The sequence below is a fragment of the Callospermophilus lateralis genome, chromosome 6 (genome assembly GCF_048772815.1).
Source record: "Callospermophilus lateralis isolate mCalLat2 chromosome 6, mCalLat2.hap1, whole genome shotgun sequence".
Lineage (NCBI taxonomy): Eukaryota > Metazoa > Chordata > Mammalia > Rodentia > Sciuridae > Callospermophilus > Callospermophilus lateralis.
Window position 1 is genome coordinate 91478467 of NC_135310.1, and position 23096 is coordinate 91501562.

At 34.8% G+C, this 23096-nt stretch overlaps 1 protein-coding gene across 1 annotated transcript in view; it reads right to left on the reverse strand.

Annotated features, from left to right (window-relative positions):
- Positions 1 to 23096, reverse strand: part of Adgrb3 (adhesion G protein-coupled receptor B3) — a 674891-nt gene that overhangs the window by 140481 nt on the left and 511314 nt on the right. Inside the window, exon 16 of the mRNA XM_076860054.1 lies at positions 1440 to 1566. Within this exon, the coding sequence (XP_076716169.1) occupies positions 1440 to 1566 (127 nt within the window). The remainder of the gene's footprint in view (positions 1 to 1439; positions 1567 to 23096) is intronic.

Consider the following 23096-nt stretch of genomic DNA (forward strand, 5'->3'; position numbering starts at 1 on the left):
TTCTTTCACACTGTGAAGCAATAAAGTCTTTGGAGTTTTAAATGCTGATTATGGCACCTTATAGCTTTCTTAAAATATGACCTGAAAGTACAACTTGGTCAACATTCAGATGTTAAATGTTCTGTAGCTGAAATCATTTTTCTTCAACTAACTACATTTCAGTCATTCCACAACAGGATTCTTAGTAAAATTTATCTATATACTCCCATGTTATAACATAACTCATTATGTTACCCCAAACTGGTACTAAACAGTGAAAAATTTTCAAACTTTCTGACTTTTGACAACTTTGTTCTAAGTCAAGTATTCTCACATTATATTTCACTTCCTTAGACTCTGAGAATATAGAAGAAAATAAAATATCAAATTTAAGACCTTCATAATTATTTTGCATTTTTTTCTATGAACAGAATAAGTGGAGATAATTTCCACAATGCCAGTACCAGTCCCTAAAAACATGACCTTGAAAAAATGAACCTATATCTTTTAAAACAAATATAAAGATTATAAGCATTCACTCATCTGAGAGGTATCTTTCCTGACACACTAACGTGACAATAACTAGTGAAATCTGTTGTTTTTCAAATTTTATACAGGAAGTTTGTAGGAATATACTTTAAGATTAAGTGTATTCATAAACCTTAGATATGCATATCAAATTATATTAGGTATTTTTGTCATCAAAATAAGTAACAAGAATGATGCTTATTTAGGCCAAATTTAGGCAGAAAGTCACTTTTATCTGAATAACTATTTTTTCAGTATTTCATTTCTTGTGATTTTTTTTTCAAAATACATTTGGTGAGAATACTAGTTTTTAGATAGTTCTATACAGCTGCCTCTTTCAGAAACTATTTTTGCAAAATCTATATACTTATAAGGAATGATCTTCCAGTTCCACACAGCCATGCTTTCATGAAAACTTCATTTGATTAATATATATATATATATATATATATATATATATATATATATATATATATATATATCCATCCAAGGACACCCTCAGAAACCTGTACTGAAAATATCCAATGCAGATATGCAATGTGTTTGGCTATAGTGTCTGGGGTCTTCATTCTACTACTAACAGTATTCTCACAAATTCCCCAAAATAGCTTTCCAGTTTTAAAATAAATGTTATATTGGCAATCATTTTTATTTGAAAGTTTGCAACATATTAGTAACACCATAGGAGCATATCCTTAAAACTATACTGCAGAAATTTCAAGTTAGAAGACATAAAATTGAGTAGAATTTAGTTATAGCACACCAACTAGAATTCATTACACCAAGCTTCTGTAGCTAAGGAGGAGAAGAACCCAATTTTGCCACCCTGCAACCTTTTCCATTTCCCCATTTAAAATGCAGTTCCCTGGAGAAACACTAGCCACAATGTCCCTGCCTTTGCATTAAAGCCGTGTTTTCCCTTTGTTACTTACTATTTCTCTAGGTTGCTGAGCCAAAATGGCGAAGGTAGAGAGACGATCACATAAGCATTTCGTATGGGATGCATCGGTAAGCACAGTTTTACATCCCTGGGTGGACCACGTTCCCAAAGACTCGTTCCTGCAAAGGGGGTGGGGGGAGATCGGGATAAATACGCCTGACAGCCAAATCCGTAAAGAAGAAAATGCAGTTTAATTGAGAGAGTCGTCTACTGTAATTCTCGTACAGGAAAAAAAAAAATCTACTTGTTGTTGAACAGGACGTAATTTAGATGCATCTCCAGTTATGCAAAGCAAGAGTGGGAAAAAGCAGGCAGGCAGCGGTGCGGTGTGCAGAGAGCTGTCCAGCGCCGGAGGTGCTGAAACCGGGACTAGCTCTGTCCAGCCCTCTGCGAGGAACGGCGGCGGCAGCGGCGGCAGCTCGAGCAGCCGCCAGAGCGTTGGCAGCCACTTCCTATGCTCATCGGATCGTTTCAAACACTCAGGGTGTAAAGAGGCTTTTCATATTTTCATACCAGCTCTGATTCCCGGCCCATAGTTTGGACCATGAATGCTGGCTTTTAAAATGCGGATTTCTCTGAAAGCCTGCCTAAAAGGTTACATTGCTTGGGTTGGGTGATAGGATCTTCTTCGCTGCTGGTTAGGGATTTTTCCTCCCTTTAGAATTAGCTGCTGTGAAAATTTCACCCTGGAAACGGGAAGCAGCAGCAGCGGCATCAGCTGGTTCCAACTCTCATTGCCTTTGCCGGGTTTCCAGGGGAGGGGTGGGTTTCAGATATAAGCTTCCACTACACACTTCACTCAGCTCAGCGCTCCTCTGAAGCCCTTGACATTTTCCCCCCTCGACTGCCTCTTTGCCCTGGGGCAGAAGGACTAAGCTAACCCCAAGTCTGCTAAAACATTTAGAAGAACAAACCCACCCCAAAGTCCAGTAGGAGGGGGAAAGAAGGCCTGGCTCAATCTTCTCTTTGGTGTAGCCATTCAAAGTGCTAAAGCATATGGTTTATTTCCCACCCCAGCAGAACAATAAAAATGGTATCAACCTACTCTTCTTAGCAGGGGCTGGGGGGATGGGAGGGAACCCTTCCACCCCCACCTGAACTACTCTATAGGAAGAGAGAAAAGAAGAGGAAGGGGGAAAAAAAAAAAGCTATAGAGCTCAACCAATCAACTTTATTATCATTACACGTGTTCTATGTTGAATGCACCAATTGTCACCTCCCCTCCCCCAGGCAAGGAAACTCTCCAGCTAACAAACCTGTATGTATGAGTGTGTTTAAATTTTAAGCAAACTTACTATCTGTGTTTAAAATGACTGTAAAACTTGGATAGAAAAACACATGGCTTGATGTTAATTTTGAGGTGATACTTTTGATTTTGCCTTCTATATCTTTGAATGCCTAAAGCTACTGGGTTAAATATGCATGCAGTCTATTTCAGAGAGACTCAATGAGAAGTTTCTCTGTGACAGTTGGACTTCCAACTTGAGTTACAGAATATAATTCACACTTATCCATTTTTGGTATCTATAAGCAATTCTTTCTAATATTCATGATTTGCTATCATTAAAATTTATGACTCAATACACTCTTAATTATAACTCCTTTTAAGAAAGAATACATTGTATTTGGGGAAAGTTAGATGAAAATTATATCCAACTTCATCCAAATACCTCAGAGTATTAGTCAATTTGAAATGTTGTCTCTCTTTTTTTTTATGCTATCATACAATGCTGCCAAATTTTCAAAACAAAATCAGTTATACTTTCAACTGCAAAAATAGTATTAAATTTACATTCTATCTTATCATAGCAGACTATCAATTTATTTCATTAGTTGTCTGTCTCTTATCTTCTTGTAACAAACAGTTAAGGCCAAATGAAAAACATCTATCTCAGCTGATCAAAGTTTAAAGAAGGAAGATATACTTAAGAGAATCTGACATGTTTTAAAATACAGCATCTGCATTATTCATTCTGGATGGCAGTTTTACTTTAATGCAGTATCTCTGCTTTCAAGATGGAGTCCAGTACTAAAGTTTTTCACATTATGTGGTTATGCCCAATAAATTAATTGAATATCTTAACAAGGAAGAACTTTACTGTAAATAAGACTTCATATGAGACAACCTTACAAATTTACATTCATTTAATGAGAGTTCATTACTCAAGATGATATTAGTATCACTACACTTTGGCTGTCAGATATAAAGTCTATATTCAATATAATGTTACTAGACTCTGAAGATAATGCAAATTTTACATGACATCTTTAGAAAACTGGGTCAATTTGCTTTACTCAGTACAGTGATTGCATTGCTGACCTGGCCCAGCCCCAGGCAAAATTGGGAAGTAAATAACTCTGCTCTCTATGCTTTAGTCCTTCACTGTTCCCAGCAGTCCCTGCCTCAATATGAAATGCTTCTAATCTCATAGGGCCCCTTTTCATATGTACCTTCCCAAGGCTATATCATCTTTGTCCTTACCTTTCTTCAAAACTATAATCCTTTTACTGACTTTATCTGATTAAACTAATGTATAATAAGGTTTGAGATACTACATACAGCTTAACATATTTCTCTTAGTTTAAAAGAAGATATGTAACACAAAATAATATGCCTGATAGGATAACACCAGAATTTGAAACAAGGTAGTAGGAGAGAAGATCTCAAAAGGTGAGAGGGATAACTAGTAAACTCTGCACTGGGTTACTCTTAAGATTTGGGTACTAAGAAGTGTGATACCATTCTATGGTAATATTTATATTGTTTCATAAAATCTCTTGATATGTGAAGATCACATAACACTTATAAATTAGTTTTTAATTACTAGTATACATGTAACCGTTATTACAAACCCTATCGTATGCATTGCCTATATTTTCAAACCTTTCATAGCTTATTCCTACTGTACAAAATTCTTTTGAGAGCATGGTGAGCATGGCTGATTGATTTCAGGGAGATATTATGAAGCAAACTCATATGTGGTAGAGCTAATATGAGACAAAGCAACTTCCTTATTCTGCACAGAGAAAGGTTTTTAAAGATGGATTATTAAAGTGGTCACATTATTCTTCCAATGTTGTAGTTTTGCATGGTATAATAAATAATATATATGTGAACTATTCTTAGTTATCAAGTCTAGCTTGTCATCAGGAAGGCAAACAGATACAGTGAAGTATGTATGAAAATTAAAGATATAATGATAGTAACACACTGATGTAACACACAGAATGATCACACACACACACACACACACACACACACACACACATAAAATCACATAGATCCTTTCCATAGTTTCTTTTTTTATGTTTTATGTAATTTTTTTCAAACAGTTTGAAACATAGTTATGCTTGCAGAAATTTCATACAACCAGCACTGTCTTTGTTGGCAACACCTACATTCACCAATGTTAGCTGTCATCTGTACATTTTCTCCTTCTTCCTATTATTAGGCTGGCTAAAAGGAGGAAGGAGTCTTCTTGTCCCAAGCTTCTAAAAGTATATATCACAAACACAATATTCTATTAAAATACAGGACAAAACATCTCTTACTTTATAGCTTATGATTTATTTGAGGCCTCTTCCTAATTTTGTAGGAGTCTAAGTGTTTCTTTCTGGATCTGAATATTTGTTTGAGTTTTTTATTTTATGTGGTTTTATATAATATACATTTACTCATATTCCCTAGTTCTTAAAATAAAAAGAAAAAAAATTAAAGGGAAAATTATCTGCTTACTCCAATAAAAGCTGTTTAGTAAAAAAAACTGATAGCAAAAAGATACAGTAACCCATTTCAAAACTATTTAAAGAAGTCACAACTATAATCTTTTGAAATATCAACTCAAGTAGATATTCCACCTCAACCATTCTTTTAAAAAGCTGTCCATTCTGCTTAATAATAAATAAGTATGCAAGTTATTTATTCTGAACAATTTATATACTTTAGGAAGTTCATTAACTCTTGATATATTTAAAATTCATTTATTCAAAATCAAAATAGCTACAACAGCAATTTTAAAAGATTTTCATATGCAATTTCTAACTACACTGTCTTCACATTGCATGTGTACTAAAAGAAATTGCCTTATAATCATAGCAATCATTAATTCTGAGAATTGAGTAAATCTATATTATTTTTAAAGCACATATTACACCCCAATAATAATGCATACTTGGTTCTTAGTAAAAATTGTAATACAGAAATTTCAGTAGTACATGAAAAAAATGTTCCTGATTTTGAGTAGAAACAGTCTTTGAGAGCCATCTCTATAGGATAATGCAAATACTGAGAACACTGTTATCTCTAGCAAATGTTAGTATGTAAAAACACAATGAATCGGGCTGGGGAGGTGGCTCAAGCGGTAGCGCCCTCCCTGGCATGCGTGCGGCCTGGGTTTGATCCTCAGCACCACATACAAACAAAGATGTTGTGTCCGCTGAAAACTAAAAAATGAATATTAAAAAATTCTCTCTCTCTCTCTCTCTCTCTCTTAAAAAAAAAAAAAAAAAAAAAAAAAAAAAAAAAAAAAAACACAATGAATCACAAAATTAGAAAGTTTTGCTGGAAGTAACCTTAGTGATCATCCAGTGCATTGGTTTTCAACATTTGCTGTACATTAAAATTACCTGGAGAGATTTAAAGATGAAACCCTGAGGTGGGTCCTGAACATTATTACTTTATGTTTTAATGCTCTCCAGATGCTTCTAGTGTATAGCCAGGGTTCAGAATCACTGATCTGTCCTAACCACTTAGCTTTATAGATAAGGAAAGTGAAGTATAGTGAATTTAGGAAACTTGTTTTAAGTCAGAGTGAGAAGTAAAGTTGGGCTTCTCATTTAGAGACAAAATAATTTTTTATGCTAATTTTTTATCAAAATGTATTTTAAAATAGCATATAATGAACATGTCCTGTGAAGTTATAAGATTATCAGATCTAAAAATATGATATAGTACAATATAATCAAATGAATCTATTCTTTTAAAGCATATATTACACCCAAATAATGATGTAAAGACAGATACAGAAACCCATTTCAAAACTATTTCAAGAAGTCACTTGGAATATAGACACTTATATATGACACTTATAATATAGAGGTTTGGGGAGTACAGATGAGAAAATGTTCCCAATTTTGATTCGAAACAGTCTTTGTATTATAATGTATTTTCATTTTACTTTAATTTAGGGACAAGTAATCTTTTTACTACAAAAAGAGCAACACCAACATAAAACATATATACTTCCTTTATTAAGGTAAGAATTAGAGGCAGGCATTTTCTCACGAGCAGGTAGGAGTCTTGTCATCCACTTCAGTGGCCCCTTCATACCATAACTTCAGGTTTCTAATTTGTTTTCTAGAAGTTATTCAGTTACATGAATACTCTACCCTTAGATCTTCCTCGCAATCCTCTATTAATGCTTTCCATTCAACTCTACAGTATTAATGGGTAATCCTAACACATTTTCTTCATTTATAAAATCGATATTCTCCATGCCACATTAGAATCTTAGTGCTTTGAGAACTGTGTCTTATTGACTTTGAATCCCTGACACACAGCTTTTCACTTAGTAGGGATTTAATGATAAATGTTCAGGTAAGTTAATGATGCTTTCCTTTTCTGAATTTCAAGGAATGATTTCTAATCCAGATAGATTGTTTTAGCTCTAATTCACTTGCTATCCTTCAGTATAGAGTAGACATATAATCTGAGAGTATCATTGGATTTTAATAAGCACATCTATTTGCTTTTGGTCTTCAAATATCATTTGATGATAAACTGAAAGTTTCAACATCCTTTGGTAATTATGTTCAATACAGCAGGGAAGCCTGAGCCTTTACTAACCAACCAGTCCATACATATTTAGAGAAGGGTTTTTAAACATTAGATGAGGTAGAAGACACATAATTAAATAATTATATACATATAATTTGCATTTTAGAGAAACTGTAAATCTGTCTGGGATGATAATATATGGTATGTTTTCTGTTTTATTAATTCTGCAAATTATTCCAGAAAATGCTGTCAGATCTACCTTTCTATTAAAAGCCACATCATCCTTGCCTGGATTCTTCACTGGGCTTCTTTATAAATCCCATTTTGCTACCTTCTCTCAAGTCCAATTTCAGTAGAGAAGCCAGAGAGATCTCATTGACAAATTCATCCAACCTTGTCACTCTGTTAAAAATTCTGTTAATGATTCTTCTGGACTAACAGAGCAAAGACAAAACTCTTATATTGGTCTAAAAGCACCTATTCTGTCTGCATCCTCATTTCCTCTACCTCTTAGATACTTGTTTTGCTCAATCTCACCAACCTTGTTGGGCCACCTTGGTATTTCATGCTGGTTGTTCTTTTGGCCAAAAATGTACTCTTTGAAGATATTCATATTGCTTGTTCCCTCACATCATGGAAAAGTTGTCATCCTATCAAAGTTGCTGTCACTGACTATCCAGATAAGTTAGTAACTTCCCCATCTGTAGTAGGTTAAAAATGGCTAAAAACTCTATACAATCCTTTCCATCAATAGGTGCAGTCTGTTTCCACTTCTTTTAAATATGGATACATCTTGTGACTAGACCAGTAGAGTGCTGTGGAGGTGATGAGTGACTTCTGAGCCTGGACCTCAATAGGTCTTACAGTTTCCACTCTTATTTTTGAAATGCTGCTGTAATGTGAGGTAGCCCAAGATAACCTCACTGAGGATGAGAGAGTGGCACCAATCACCAGGCATGTAAATAAAACCATACTAGATCATCCAGCCCCAGGATGAATTGCCAGATGGCAGCCTCATAAATGACAACAGATGAGCAAAGCTCAACCTAACAGCTGAACCATAGAATTGTGAGCAAATAAAAATCATTGTTTTAAGCCGCTGACATTAGAGGTAGTTAGTTATATAATCAATACACTATCTAAGCACTTCCTGTGTTCCCTTTGCCCTTAATTTGTACTGTTGTTGCCCATTGCACTTACCACATCTGATACAGCATACACATATACCACATTTTATTGTGCCTTATAGACATTTTGTTTTATTGCAAGTTGAATTCCACATTGAGCAAGTCTATTAGCATCATTTTTTTCAATAGCTCATACAATTATTAAAAATGTTTAGCAGTGGTTTTAAATTAAAGTAAGCACATACATTTTAAAGATAATGCTATTGAACACTTAACAGACAGCAGTATAGTGTGGACATAACTTTTATATACACTGGGAACCAAAAACATTGTGTAACTCACTTTATTATATTACTTTATTACAGCGATTTAGAACCATACTTGCACTATCTCCAAGGTATGCTTGTAAGTATATTTTTTTAAGTTTATTTTTTGCCTTTCTTTGGTTACCAGAATGTAAGGATCTGGTGATGGCAGGAAATATGAAGTTCACTTCAGTACTTCCTGATTCTAAGACAATCCTTGAAACATATAGTAGGTGCTTAATAAATATTTGTTGAGTGAGTATAGATTCTGATAGATTTTAATGTGATACACTGGACTTTCCAAAATCATTCGTTCATTTACCAAATAGTTATTTCCCTTTTGGCTGATGCAGGCACTGTGCTGAGTTATTTTGTGGGCATTTTAGATTTCCTCTGTGCCTTTTGGAGCTTGAAAGCTTCATTGGAAATTATCTTGGAGGTGTATTATCACTGCCTCTTTGTCATAAAATACACATTAAAATTAAGAATATGTCACTCTTGAGGTCATTGAACATCATTTACAAGAAAGGTAGCACCAGTTTTATTGCCAGTAACATCTTTTTTTGTTGTTGTTTTAAATTAGAAATAATGAGAGTAGAAAGAAGTATGGGAAGGAATAACATTAAGAAAGCCAGTCTACCAGGTTATAAATATGTACAAGTATCTTCAACATGATTTATTAATAATTAAAGGTTAAAATATGCTAGCTGCCATCATTAATTACTCTATAGGCAAATAATAATAATCACCCTAATGAAAATAACAGCTAACATTTATTTAGTGTCTACTCAATGTTAGGTGTTGTAGTAGACACTTTAAACATATTTTTTAAAAAATCTTAAACTGAATCCAGGTGTGGGGCATGGGGATTCTTGCCTGTAGTCCCAGCTACTTAGGAGGCTGAGATGAGAAGATCACATAAGCCCACAAGTTCAAAACCAACTTGGGCAACATAGATCCCATCTCAAATATTACTTAAATACAATGCCAACATAGATATTATTTTTCCTATTGGAAAACCAACAAATGGGGCTGGGATTGTGGCTGGGTTGGGATTGTGGCTCAATAGTTAGAGCGCCCGCCTAGCACACATGAGGCACTGAGTTCGATCCTCAGCACCACATAAAAATAAAAATAAAGATATGTGTCCATCTATAACTAAAAAAATAAACATTTTTTTAAAAAAGAAAACCAACAAATGTAGCTCTGTCTCCATGCAGGATCATGAACACCCCAGAAAGGAAAGAGCCTAGAGTTGAAAGTTGCCTAGATATCTCAACCTATGCCAATGCCTATACAAGCACGGCACTGCCTATCTTTGGTGTAATTATTTTGTGTTAAAAGAAATAAAAAGAGCCAAGAGATTCTGACTTCCTAAGGATATCATGCTGATAAAGGGTTGTGCCAGGAACTGAACCCAAGACTGTATGATACAAAGCTGATTCTCTGTCCTCTGTTCTCTCAGTATGGACTAGGCACAGTAAGAGAGCATAAAGATAGGACCACACAAGGAAAACATTCCAAAAGGGTGAAAGAGTATTGAGAACTGAATCTTACAGAAAATATATAGGGAAGATTTCATGAACAAGTGATTGACCTCAGGTCAAACAATTATTAGAATCAAAAATGTAGGTTGAGAATGGTCATCATGGGCATGGAGAAAGCCATTGAGAGCCTATGAGCTAATGATTTTAGTAGAAGGGTCAGGGAGGAATTAGATTGCTAGAAGTTGACAAAGAAATCTTATGATACCACAGAGTTCAGCAACAAAGGGAAAAGAGTGCACACAAGTTAGTTAGCACAAGGAATTATTCAGCAACAAAGGGAAAAGAGTGCACACAAGTTAGGTAGCACAAGGAATTAAATTTTTATTAAGTATGCTTTTACTTTGAGGTGGGAGTCAACCTCTTAACATCTTATGATGCAAACCCAAACAGTCAGAGACAGACTGAGAAGAGAAGGAGATCATGATAGGATAAGCAATGATGAGAGAGAAGTTCACAAAATTTGAGTTAAGAGTATTGATGAGGGTCATAATATTAAAAAGGAGAAAGAAAAAAAATATCTTCCATAAAAACTGCGAGGGAAAAAAGCACTACTGCTTTCAATAACATGGAAGAAAATGCGAGAGTAAAGTCCCATTTTTATCACTCTAAGCCTTTTGTCCCTCAGAAATTTGAAAAAAAAAATTGAACATTAAAAATAGCAAAATTTAAAGAGACAATTTGGGGAATATGGAAATAGAATTTTGAATGGAATTGAAGATGACAGCTACTATATACTTCAGTTAACTGATAAATTATGTATGATAGGTCTAATAGAACAACAAAATACATTTTAGATCTGTATATAACTAGATTGAGAAAGATTTTCAAGTTGTGCTTGGAAATAAATAGGGGCAGGTATTAAATAATTCACTTTTTTTCCTATCATTATGTTCAACAGACTTTGTCTTGGACACTGAGTGTTTGCAAATCTCAAAATCACAAAATAATAATTCTATTTGGATATTTTTTCCCTCAAAAAAGAAAAAAAAAACAAAAGAAAAAACCTGTTTATCCTGTTTATTTGGACAAGTAATCAGTTTTTAGCTTGATATAATTTGTAATAGCTGATTGCACAAATCTGAAAAAATAGAATTATTTAAATAAAATAAAGCAAATTTAAACATATGTTACCTTCCACACTACTTTTCAGTAATCTGGACACATAGCCAGTGTCAATACATGAATAGACCATAAAATCTATTACATAGTAAATTCAAGATCTCACTAATTTATTATCAACTTATTAATTACCTGATTCTAATGACTATTGCATCACAAACCTTTTGTAAAAGGATTAATCCCAAATGTGATACAGATAGAAAAAAGACTGGAAGCATATTTGAAAAAATAATTAACAGTGCTTGTCTTAGGGTGTTGAATTATGGACATTAAGAATTGCTTCTTGGGGGCTGGGGGTGTGGCTCAAGCGGTAGCACGCTCGCCTAGCATGCATGCGGCCCGGGTTCGATCCTCAGCACCACATACAAACAATGATGTTGTGTCCCCCGAAAACTAAAAAAAAAATAAATATTAAAAAAAAAGGGGGGGGCTGGGGATGTGGCTCAAGCGGTAGTGCGCTCACCTGGCATGCGTGCCACCCAGGGTTCGATCCTTAGCACCACATACAAACAAAGATGTTGTATCCGCAGAAAACTAAGAAATAAATATTAAAAAAAAAACTCTCTCTCTCTCTCCTCCTCTCTCTTAAAAAAAAAAAAAAACAGAATTGCTTCTTTATACTTTTCATATTTTTGCATTTATCCCAAATAACTATATTACCCCTGTAATCAGAAAAAAAAATCATTTGGGGATTAAATAAATAAATAAATAAAGTCAAACTAGTGTATGATTATCAGAATATTAATTCTTTCATAGTCTGTATATGTGGAAATTATATTTCTTCTTAAGTATTTTTATAACTTGAACCAAATTGTCCCCTTACCAGAAAACTAACTTATATTTTAAAATCTGTTTCAAAATGTACATGTCTTTATATGTGATATAGAAACACAAGAGAGTTTCAATTTTAAGTGGACTCTAAGTCTTTTGCTCTTAGTTATTAAGTCATATTGCAGCATATGAATATTTTGTCTCATACTCCGGTCACATTGTCATGCCCTGAATTGAATTAACAATGATTTGAACCATAGATTGATGTCCATTTTTTATTATCTTCCACTATTTACTGAGGAGAGATAATCTTCTGTAATCCTGATTTATAGTGATGAGGTAGATTTTCCAAGATAATATTTAACCACTGACCTATAATAGACATTTTTAAGATAAAACCAGTATGTTGTAGAAAACCTAGCAAAAATTTAACTTGTAAAGTAGTATATAGTCCTCAGCATGCAAGTGAAAGACCACTGTTTTTCCTAAAAATGGAAGAGATTATGAGAGTTGTGGATTCTTCCACTACTCCTAACATGTCTAAGTCAAATCATTATACTATTGAGAATTACCTACATGAATGTTTCAAAAGCATTCAAACAAGGTTGTTAAAGGAAAATTTACGATACACAGCAGCAGTCTTCTGTAGTCTAAAACCTTAGAAAAACAAATAGCATCTATAGATTCTATAGATAATATTAAAGGGACAAAATTTGTGTTGTATTTTTTTTATTATAAAAGGACAAATTTTGTTTTATATTTATTTATTCAATCCCAAAATGAAATAACAACAACAACGATAACAACAAAAAACCCCAACAGCAAAATCACTGAATAAGCATCTTGGGTAGGTATTTACATTTTACACCTCCCCCAATACCCCACTCATTGTCTTTGATGAAATACCATATGGGAAGGCTATACACTGAACCAGTCATGCTTCTGTCACTGGGTCATGGGTTAGCTATTCTCTAAGTTAAAAATTTGGGCATATACCTGTATTGCCACCCCAAACTGGAAAAAACAATTCTCAACAATTTTCTGTTGAGACAATAAACTGAAACATCAATTAAGGATTTAAGCTTAACTCATTCAAAATTCTGATATATTATTTCCTACAGGACCATGAATATGTGGTTTTGATATCAGAGTTAGTTTTGAGAAACAGAAAGTTTAAATTGAGTTAATCAGACTTCAAAAACATGATTCATCTTTACTTACATAGAAAATGCAAAAATTAAGGTTCATTGGAAATTTATATGGTCTAAATGACTATTTGGATGAAATGATATTCTTAGAACTCTGAAAAAGGAAGTTCTTAGTATTAGAGGAATATGTCTGCACTCACTCAGTATATTATGTTTATTTGGGGAACCTGGATATTGGTAGAGAGGAAATGGAGATGATTGAAGCAGTTAAATAAAGTCGGAACATGTACAAACACATAAATATAAAGTGGTCTTTGAGTGAAAAATTGGATTCAATTAAAATATAAACCAATAAACTGATTTGTCACCTCAAATCAAGTGCTTCATAATCATATGCTTATTAAACTAATACATTAATTTTGCATCAAGCCCAATGTCACACATTTGCAAATATTGAATTCTTTAAAAACAAATCAATATCACAGCATTGCAGTGTTCAAAGTAAAAAAGCTCACTCAATAAAAGCCAGGCTGCAAATGTTTTTTACCTACTGTACTGGATGGTAGAGATAAGTTGAATGCCCAAATCAAAATTGTAGTAATGGCTTCAGTAAAAGTTAAGAGAACATTCTCATTTTTTTTTCCTCATTGAAATTATACCTTGGATTTTATTGTGATCACTTTTAAAAGAGCTCAAATTTTGTCCCTTTAATATTATCTATAGAATCTATAGGAAAACAAATACTTTGGTCCTATATATAGTTTTTTATTTCATTATTTTTATTTTTATTTATTTTTTTTTAAAGAGAGAGTGAGAGAGGAGAGAGAGAGAGAGAGAGAGAGAGAGAGAGAGAGAATTTTTTAATATTTATTTTTTAAGTTATCGGCGGACACAACATCTTTGTTTGTACGTGGTGCTGAGAATCGAACCCGGGCCGCACGCATGCCAGGCGAGCGCGCTACCACTTGAGCCACATCCCCAGCCCTATTTCATTATTTTTAAAATCACAGGTGTGACAATAAGAAACTTGGCTTCTGTTCGTGGCAGAGTTCTGTCATCTGGGGGACATCATCATCTTAAATTGGGACTCAGTGTCCCCAGTTATAAAATCAGACACTGGCATATTCTACTCACTTCACAGAGATATTGTGTTCACAAAATTCAAGATAATGAATATCTGTGTTAATCATTTACTTGTTAGCTCTTTGAACCAGGCATTATTGAGAATGAAAATATTTTTCTACAAGTTAAGTATTTTACATAAATGCAATATATTATCATAATGATCACATGTACACTTTATTAATTAGAAAATCATGCCAGAGGTGTCAAGTGACTGATTAAAATTATGTATCAAATTTCTCTATCTTATGGTAGTATCATATTATTTTCTGATTTGAGTGGAGAATACCAGAGTCCAGGTTTCAAACAACCAAATTTAAAAGAAACAAAGCAATCAGTGCTCTTCATGAAGGAAAAAAAAAAAAAGATGACATGAATTGATTTTAACTGTGAATTTTAAAAATCACTATAAAGATGGATAAACAAATTTCTTTGGGATCCCAGAGCTGCACAGCCAACAGTTAAACCACAGATTGTTTCCAAGTCATAGATAGATCACAAAAATTCTCAGAAAAATCATATACTACTAGGAGAAAGAACCCATGTTGTATCCTAGTGTGAAATGCAAAGGAGGGAATATTTCTATCTTCTTAACACTCTCACTACCAGTAAATCATCAATTGAAAACTTTAGCTCAAAAACTGGAAATTGTATGTATTTAAAATTAAAAATCTCAAAAAGAGAATTCCTAAAATTCACAAAAGTAGTGATTTCTATAAATTTATAGCATGGGGAGAAACTTGTAGACATAGCTCTTCTACTGAGAGGCCCTAAATTAACCCAGTCCCTGTAAAACAATAAGATGATAAGTAAGTAAGAGTAGAGTAGCTGCTTTCACTGACAAGAAATTATAGAAAAAAGTTGTTCTAAGACTCCAGAACAATCCCTACCATCTGAATGGCCAACCAGTCATTTGCCAAGCTATAAACTTTTGGCCAAGCTATAAACTTATTTGCCAAGCTATAAACTTTTGGCTACATGGCAACTTGACCAGAAAACAACTGACTTGGAGAAGCAATGGAAGCCCATTCTTAAATTCTCATTGATAGTGCACAAAGGATATAGAGATCTGAGAGCCTTTAAATGAATTATATAGCATAAGTTCAATGCAATTTGATTTGTATATTATGATAAAAAATTAGAATATACATTATTCTTTTATGAATTTATGGGTAGATAAAATTAGTTTATACCCTAAAATAATTTAAGGAAAATGAGACTTTATTTTAACTTCAAAAAATTTCAAATTTCTATAAAATGTTTTAGTGTCTTTTTTGTGTACTAGGCGCATTATCAAGCATCGCAATTTCAAAGATTAAAAAATAAACCTAGTTCCTGCAGTCAAGTATAGCATGGAGAAAAATATATAGCTGTTAAGAAAATTCCAAGACCTATAATCCAATTAGAAATCATAGCAGTTTGACCAGTGCTCTTATGATAAAGGGAAATTCCTAAGTCCATATCTCAAAAAGCTTCAAAAAATATACATCACCAAGTATGTAAACGTACACTTAATCTTCCTATCATGCTGCTGCTGCTCCATGGAAAGCAGGGAGAATTCTTGGTTGAAGGACAGTGCTGAACCCTCAATAGCGTAATTAACATTTTAATGAGCAGTCAAGGCCTTTCCTGTTTTGGCTCTTAACCCTGTGTGTCTCCAGAGTGGATCACAATCTGTTGAGCTCAGAAAATGAGGTGATTCCTTCTTAGCGAGATTTTAAACAACAGGAGATCACACAGTCCACAGGTTCAACTTCTTACTGCCCTCTCTTTTGTTAAGGAAGTTCCTTATGCTTGAATGTGCTGTGTCTTTTTTAGCACGTGCAAAAACTGTACCCATAACACTCACAATCCAGGAATGGCTAATTTTCAGTAAGTGACCAAGTAATTGCAAGTTCTCCTCATTTGCAAGGTGCAGTGGGCTAACTGCCATTTGGGGACACAACAATTTGCAGAGGAAGCATTGGATAATGCCTGTAATTTAATTATTTGCAAATCAAACTTTGCCTAATACCCCAAAGGTACTAAATTTCTTCTTTGGAGACAAGTTTGAAGGTCATTAAAAAGCTATTTGTTTTGAGGTTTTAGAAAGTAAAGTGCCTAAAAAATGTTTTAATGGACAGAAAACCACTTTTATTCCTAGATTAAAAAAAAAATCTCAAAAACATTAAAACCCAATCTTTTTATTTCCATTACTAGGCAAAAAAAAAAAAAAAAAAAAAAAAAAAATTGTCATGAGAAAAACTCCTGTGGGAAAGTTTCAAGCATCTTAAAATTGAGGCTTATAATGAAAAAGCCTTCTCTGTCATAATTAATGTAGTATCGCTAATATAAATCCTGGGCTGCTTCTGTCTTATTTCTTTTCTGATGGCTACAGACCCATTACTATAATGTACATCATACAGCTATTTGTTCTATTATTATAATGTAAAGAGTACAAAAACTCAAAACAATTTTGACACATTTTTTGGTGACAAGAAAGTACAGCTCAAAGTTTTCTCTAAAGATATGAACATTAATAACCTACACTGCTTTCAATTTTGCTTACTGATTCAGTTATAAAATCAAGAACAACAGGCACATTTACCTATGAGTTACATAATCATTTATAAATCTGCAAACTTCAATTGTATACATAGTGTTCTTCAGTTCTTCTGGTTCTCTTAATCAGTCAAGGATTATTGTTTTAAAAAGTTAATACCTAGAATGTTTGCCATATTTAATTGATTGATTTTATGAAAAACAGTTGTCACATGGTATCTGTCACCAATGCAAACTTCATATGGAGAGCACCAAGTTCCCAAAGAGAATCAGACAACAACATAATGTTCTATAATTAAAAAAGAAAAAATTGTAGCTATCTATGATACATAGAAAACTCCATAAAATCAGAGATTTTTCTACTGAGGATACATTTGGGAAGACTGGTATAATGATTGTTTATTCTCAGAGTGGCACATAAAATTTACTTCGCTAATAGAGAATTTCCAACTTTGCAATTTCAAGACAAAGAAACAAATTAGCTTTGTTCAAACATCTCCAAATTAGACCATTTAATGTATTTTTGATGTCTTAAGAGTTTAACTTTGACCGTTCCCAGGGACAGACTCAGACTGAAAAACAGCCCTGAGAAATACAGTGACTACATCCCAGAGCAGTAGTTTTATACTACTAAAGTGATCTCCATGTCTTTTAACATGTGAAAGAAATGCTGATGGAAATCCGAGCACCTCCACATGTCAATGTTCTTATCCTATGAATTAAATGCAGCTTTGACAAGATACATAATAACTCAGATACACAGAAAATCCATTATGTGTGACCCTTCAACTGCTCCTTGGTTCCAACTTTGTCTAATGTCCATAACTTCCCTTCCTTTCTAGATACCTTTACCTAAGTTGGCTCCTTTTGCTACTAGACTTCCAGAACAAAGTCTCCTATAAAATAGACAGATTCTTCGTAGAAAATCAAGCACAAAAAAGGAAGAACTAGTTTTTTGAGTCCCTGGCTATATCCCAGTAGTTTCACATGATTTCTTTGAGGTTCTAAGTGCAAATGTCAGTAAAGTAATTTATTTATTCATGTTTCTGTAAATTAAGTTTTCTTTCATATTTTACATACCAAGATAGACAAGATTCTTACTCATAGTGACTCTCTTCTCCCTCTTTCCAGAGAGAAAAAGTCAGACTATAGTGATTTTTGTTTCTATATCTTCACCAGGACACAATCTGCCAGGGGCTGATTCTGATGTGAATAGGACATTTTAGATGGAAAGAGTAATCTAATGGAGTCTAAGAATGAACTGTTATTTAAAAGGCGACTAGCTTCTTTTGGTACCAGAGTCAGTTCTGACATTAATGGATTCTGCATATTCAACTATATATGTATTTATAAACCTTTTAGATGAAAGGTTTCATATTAATCTCACAATGATTCTTTTTTTCAATGTAAGGGCTGAGAAGTCTTTTTTTTTTCAGATGGAGGTAAGTTTTTTACATGTTCACCCAAAGATATTAATGTTATGTGCAAAAAGAAGTGTTGACTCAAAACCATCTCTGGTATATCTAAGAGTGAACTTGCCCCCCCCCCACCCCCCACCCCCCTGCAGTGATGTAGACCTGTAATCCCAGTGGTTCAGGAGTCGGAGGCAGTAGAATTGAGAGTTCAAAGCCAGTCACCCAATAGCAAAATAGCAAGACTCAAAGTAACTCAGTCTCTAAATAAAATACAAAATAGTTTTGGGGGATATGGCTCAGTGGTTGAGTGCCCCTGAGTTCAATCCCTGATACACACACACACACACACACACACACACACACACTCACACAAGTAAACTAATGTGATTCAATCTCCACATTTCCTATATCATACCAATTTCATTTTCCTAAAACTAAACGCTTATCTAAAGATGTAGAGGGAGAAAATGGTACACACATTGCTCTTTATTCTGCTTATTTCAAGTCTTGCTGTCAAATATGCATTAGGAAGGATGCAAGGGCTGTGAACTCTTCCAACGGACAGCCAAAGGGTCTGCTAAGAGAAGCAAATCAGGTTTTGTTTTTTTTTTTTTTAATCATCTAACAGCACAAAGGAAAGACATGTTCAGATCAAATCTTTCATCTCCCACTGTACCTTTCAGGCAAATCAAGCCCCTGCTGAGCCAGAGGTGACATGCTGCAGCCCATGGGATACTGGGCAATACCCTGCTTCTTTTTCCTGCAGTCAGGCCACCTTGAACAGAACACTGCAGTACTGCTGTATCATGCAGCCTTCCTCACTAGCCATGTTACTGAGCTATAGATAATTTATGACTGCAACACTCAGGAGTAAGGATCAGAAAAGCAGATTCTCAAACCTGAGTTTTGCCAGTTTTATTCTGCATGCTGCCCATCTCTTCATAAAAAATTCCCCCTCATATTGTGCAGATATAACTTCTAGTGTTGGAATTAAAAGGGCAGTGTCTCAGACCTCACCTTCAGTACAACAACTGGTAAGACCCCCTTGGTCCCCAGAGAACAGGATTGCTAAGGAGTGTTAAGAAGGACTAAGGCCAGTCTCTGGAGCCACCTTTAAGTGAGGCTCCCTTTGGAGGAGGCATCCTCCACTCATTCATGACTCAGAGAAGTAGAGGGTTCCCTCTTCTCACAGCCATTCAGTGGGACTGGATCCAAGGTGGTCAAAAAGCTCATGCTGCTTTATATATCTCCACTGTTCCAGGGATAAGAATATAAGAATCATGCCCCCTTATGTCTGCTGTCTGTCTGTCTGTCTCTCTCTCTCTCTTTGGTACTGTGTATTGAAACTAGGGGCACTTAATCACTGAGTCACACCCCCCGCCCCAGCCTTTTAAAACAAGAATTTATTTAGAGACAGAATCTCCCTGAGTTGCTTAAAGCCTCACTAAGTTGCTGAGGCTGGCTTTGAGCTTGCAGTCCTCCTGCCTTAGCCTCCCAGGCTGCTGAGATTACAGGCGTGTGCCACCACATCCGGCTATGTGTTTCTTTCTTCCTCAATAAGCTCCTTTAGGGTTTCTGGATAAGACAGGTTGCATGGAAAGTGATAAAAGGAATGGGAGTGGAGTGGGTAGCTCTGGGCCCTCTTCATCTCCGAACCCCAAGGCACATACCTCCTCTGGTTACCCAGCTGCTTTCATCATCCCACTGAATGCCAACATTTAAAATGAACATCAGTGCCACTGGGACCCCTTGTACATGAAAGTTGATCACTATCCTTCTATGTTCTATGACCAAAAGGTAGACACTTCTCAGTTATTCTGTCTAAGCAGATTCTTTCTGCCTTGCAGTCAATAGAACTTTTTGTAGGGCTCTCTGGGCTATTTTTCTGTTTCTACAAAACTGAACTCACAGGGTATCATTTTATGTGTTTGTGGAAAGACTTTGATCCAGGGACTCTGTATCCTAATGTTCTTCCCCTTCCTTGGTCTCCATGGTTCTGGACTTTCTGCAGTACCTTTTACCTTATAGGTATTGCCCAAAGTGTCTAGCTCAGTCTCATTTACAGTGGCTGTTCCTTTGCCTGAGAGGACAGAATGAGGAGAGCTCTCTGATAGCCCCAACTTGGTGACTCTTTCCTTAAAAAGGTGTTAAACCCTTCTAATTACTCACTTTCTCAATAGGAACCGCATCCTGAATCAGTCTTAAGTAAATTTTCTCACTAACTCTGAGTATTCAAATGCAAATGACCCCAGGCAGTAGTCTTTGGAGATGGAAAGTAGTTCTGTTTAGACCCATTAGGGTCTCTTAATCAAGTAAACTCTCAAGCCTAGGGCCTTCCATCCATCCGTCCACTTAATAAATAAGGTGTCTACTATTGTCAGGCATGTACTAGACATTTGGGGAGATATTCTGCCACTGAGATCATTATAATATTTTAAACAATTCAGTATTTAGTAGCAGCATAAAAATAAGTTAGGTGAAATTGTAATTCCTTAGCCCAGTAGAAGACTTTGAAGATAATCTTTACATTAAAGAAAGTAGTCAAAGTAGAGAATCGGTTCAGGAGATTTTAATTCATTTTAACAATCTAGGTCAACTGTGAAAAAGAATTAAAGGGGTTAGCAATCCTGCTTGAGGATTATCAAGAACTAAGTCATTTATTTCATTGTGTGAAAGACAGACACACTTCTCTCCAACAAGAACCCAGAAAGATGTTGTTTTAGTTATGGAAAAAGGCGTTTGAATCAGCCATAAGAATATTATTAGAGGGAATGGACAAAGGCACAACTAATAGAGTCTGGAATGTTTTTCTCAAAATCTTGAAATTTTTGAAATGTCTCTAATGATGATTGTTGGGACAGGCTACAGATCTCTTATAGGTTTTATATCTCTTTATTAAAAACAAACAAACAAAAAAAAACTTTTGAATTTAGTTCCTATTTTCCTTAGAAGAAAATACCTAATTTCTGAAAGCAAAGGACATTTCACAAGATAAAAAAGATTGAAATGTATCACAAAGTTTTGTGACCCTCCTCTTCGTCTACTCTAACTACTTTGCTAAAGTTAGATCTGCCAGGTTTTCCCACTTTTTTTCCATTTGTAATTAATAAGTATCTTTTGCAGACATGTATTTTCTTTTGAGAATATGAGCTCTTTCAGAAATGGACATGTGGGTGATTCTGAGGAACCTCTTAAAGGGATAGGAAGCTTCTTATTCCTTTCTGACACCCAGCATACTTCAGTCATCTCCCCATATCCCCATTGCAAAGTATAGAAGTTTTAAACCTAAGCAGATTTGGGGAATCAAAACTGTGTAGCTAATGTTGCCAGCCTAACTGTTGTATGAGTCATTGTTTAGTTGGTCTTTGCCAAAATTTCCTTCCATTAATATGGTATAGTTCTTGAATGAAATGCTTGCTCCAATAAAATAAAGTCAATCTCCTTTGCCTAGCAGAAAAATAAAAGGGATCTGAATCAGCAGGGATAGAGGAAGCTTTAACGCTGTATCTAGTGGAGCAGCACTGGCTGCAATACTCAAGAGCTGCTGGGAATCTGGATGGGGTTCCTAAGGTGCCCTGTGTCTGGGCACTATTGCTCCTGACAACTGAACAAAAAGGAAATACATCCATCCTACACATTCACGTCTATGTGCCTTCATTAATACTGTCCTTATTCTTCTTCCCTACACTGGCATGGGATGTTCCTCTCCAGCTCAGGTCAAATACCCTCTCTGTGAAATTTCCCTTGATATCTCATATTTGGGGCTTCCCAGTTCTTTTTGTGTTCTGGTAGTATTCTTTATACATTATTTATAGCAAATAACACACTGTATGGTGCTTATTTAAGGATGTCCCTTCTTCCCTACTCAATTTTCAGGTTCTTAACATCAGAGATGATATCAATCTATTCAGAACCACAATATATATAACTTGAACATATTGAGTGGTAAATGAATGTTCATAGAGCAAATGAGCCACAAACTTCAAAAACATTAATATAGTAAATGCTGTATCACATTCTTTCTATTGATTTAGTTATTGATCCATCTATCTAATCTAGCTCTACCCTCCTGGTTACAGAAAGATTTAAGGTGACATTTAACCACAGATAATAAACGATAAAAATAATAATAATAAACAAAAATAGATATTTTTTTTAAAGGGGAGGAAGGAAGGAACCAGGAACGTATCAAGCAAAAGGCATGTTATAGCGTCCTGCATTTTTTCTAGAGATGGGGTCTAAATTAAGCTTTGTGATAAAGAGAAAAAAAGTAAGCACTCTAAAATGTCATGAAAACCACACGACTTTACAGTATAGTCACAAAATGTTCTGTATGATTTCTCTACCCTAAAGCTAGTAGATGGCAAATATTAATTTCGAAGTCAAAGCACAGCAATAGTTCTTAGTCATGCAAAATTATTTGATGATGGTTAGTCAAGGTTTGCTAAAGCAGTGCACATACCTCTTTCCTATTCATATTTTGAGATTTTGGGAAAAAAAGTACCTGGGAATTGGGGCAATAAATGTATTCCCATAAGATAAATAAAAAGTGAGAGTTAAGGGAAAATTAAGTCTTCCATTGGTTGGATTTTCTTACATATGTATATTTAAATGATGTTCATTTGAAAGCTTTTTGAGATGCATTTAGTAGAGTGAGTAAGATATGAACAAATATCTGCATTTGTTCATAGACATGTACTTTAATTTTGTGAAATATTCACAGTCATCACAAAATAAAGTGACTTCTTTATCTATACCTTATACCTACTCACATATTG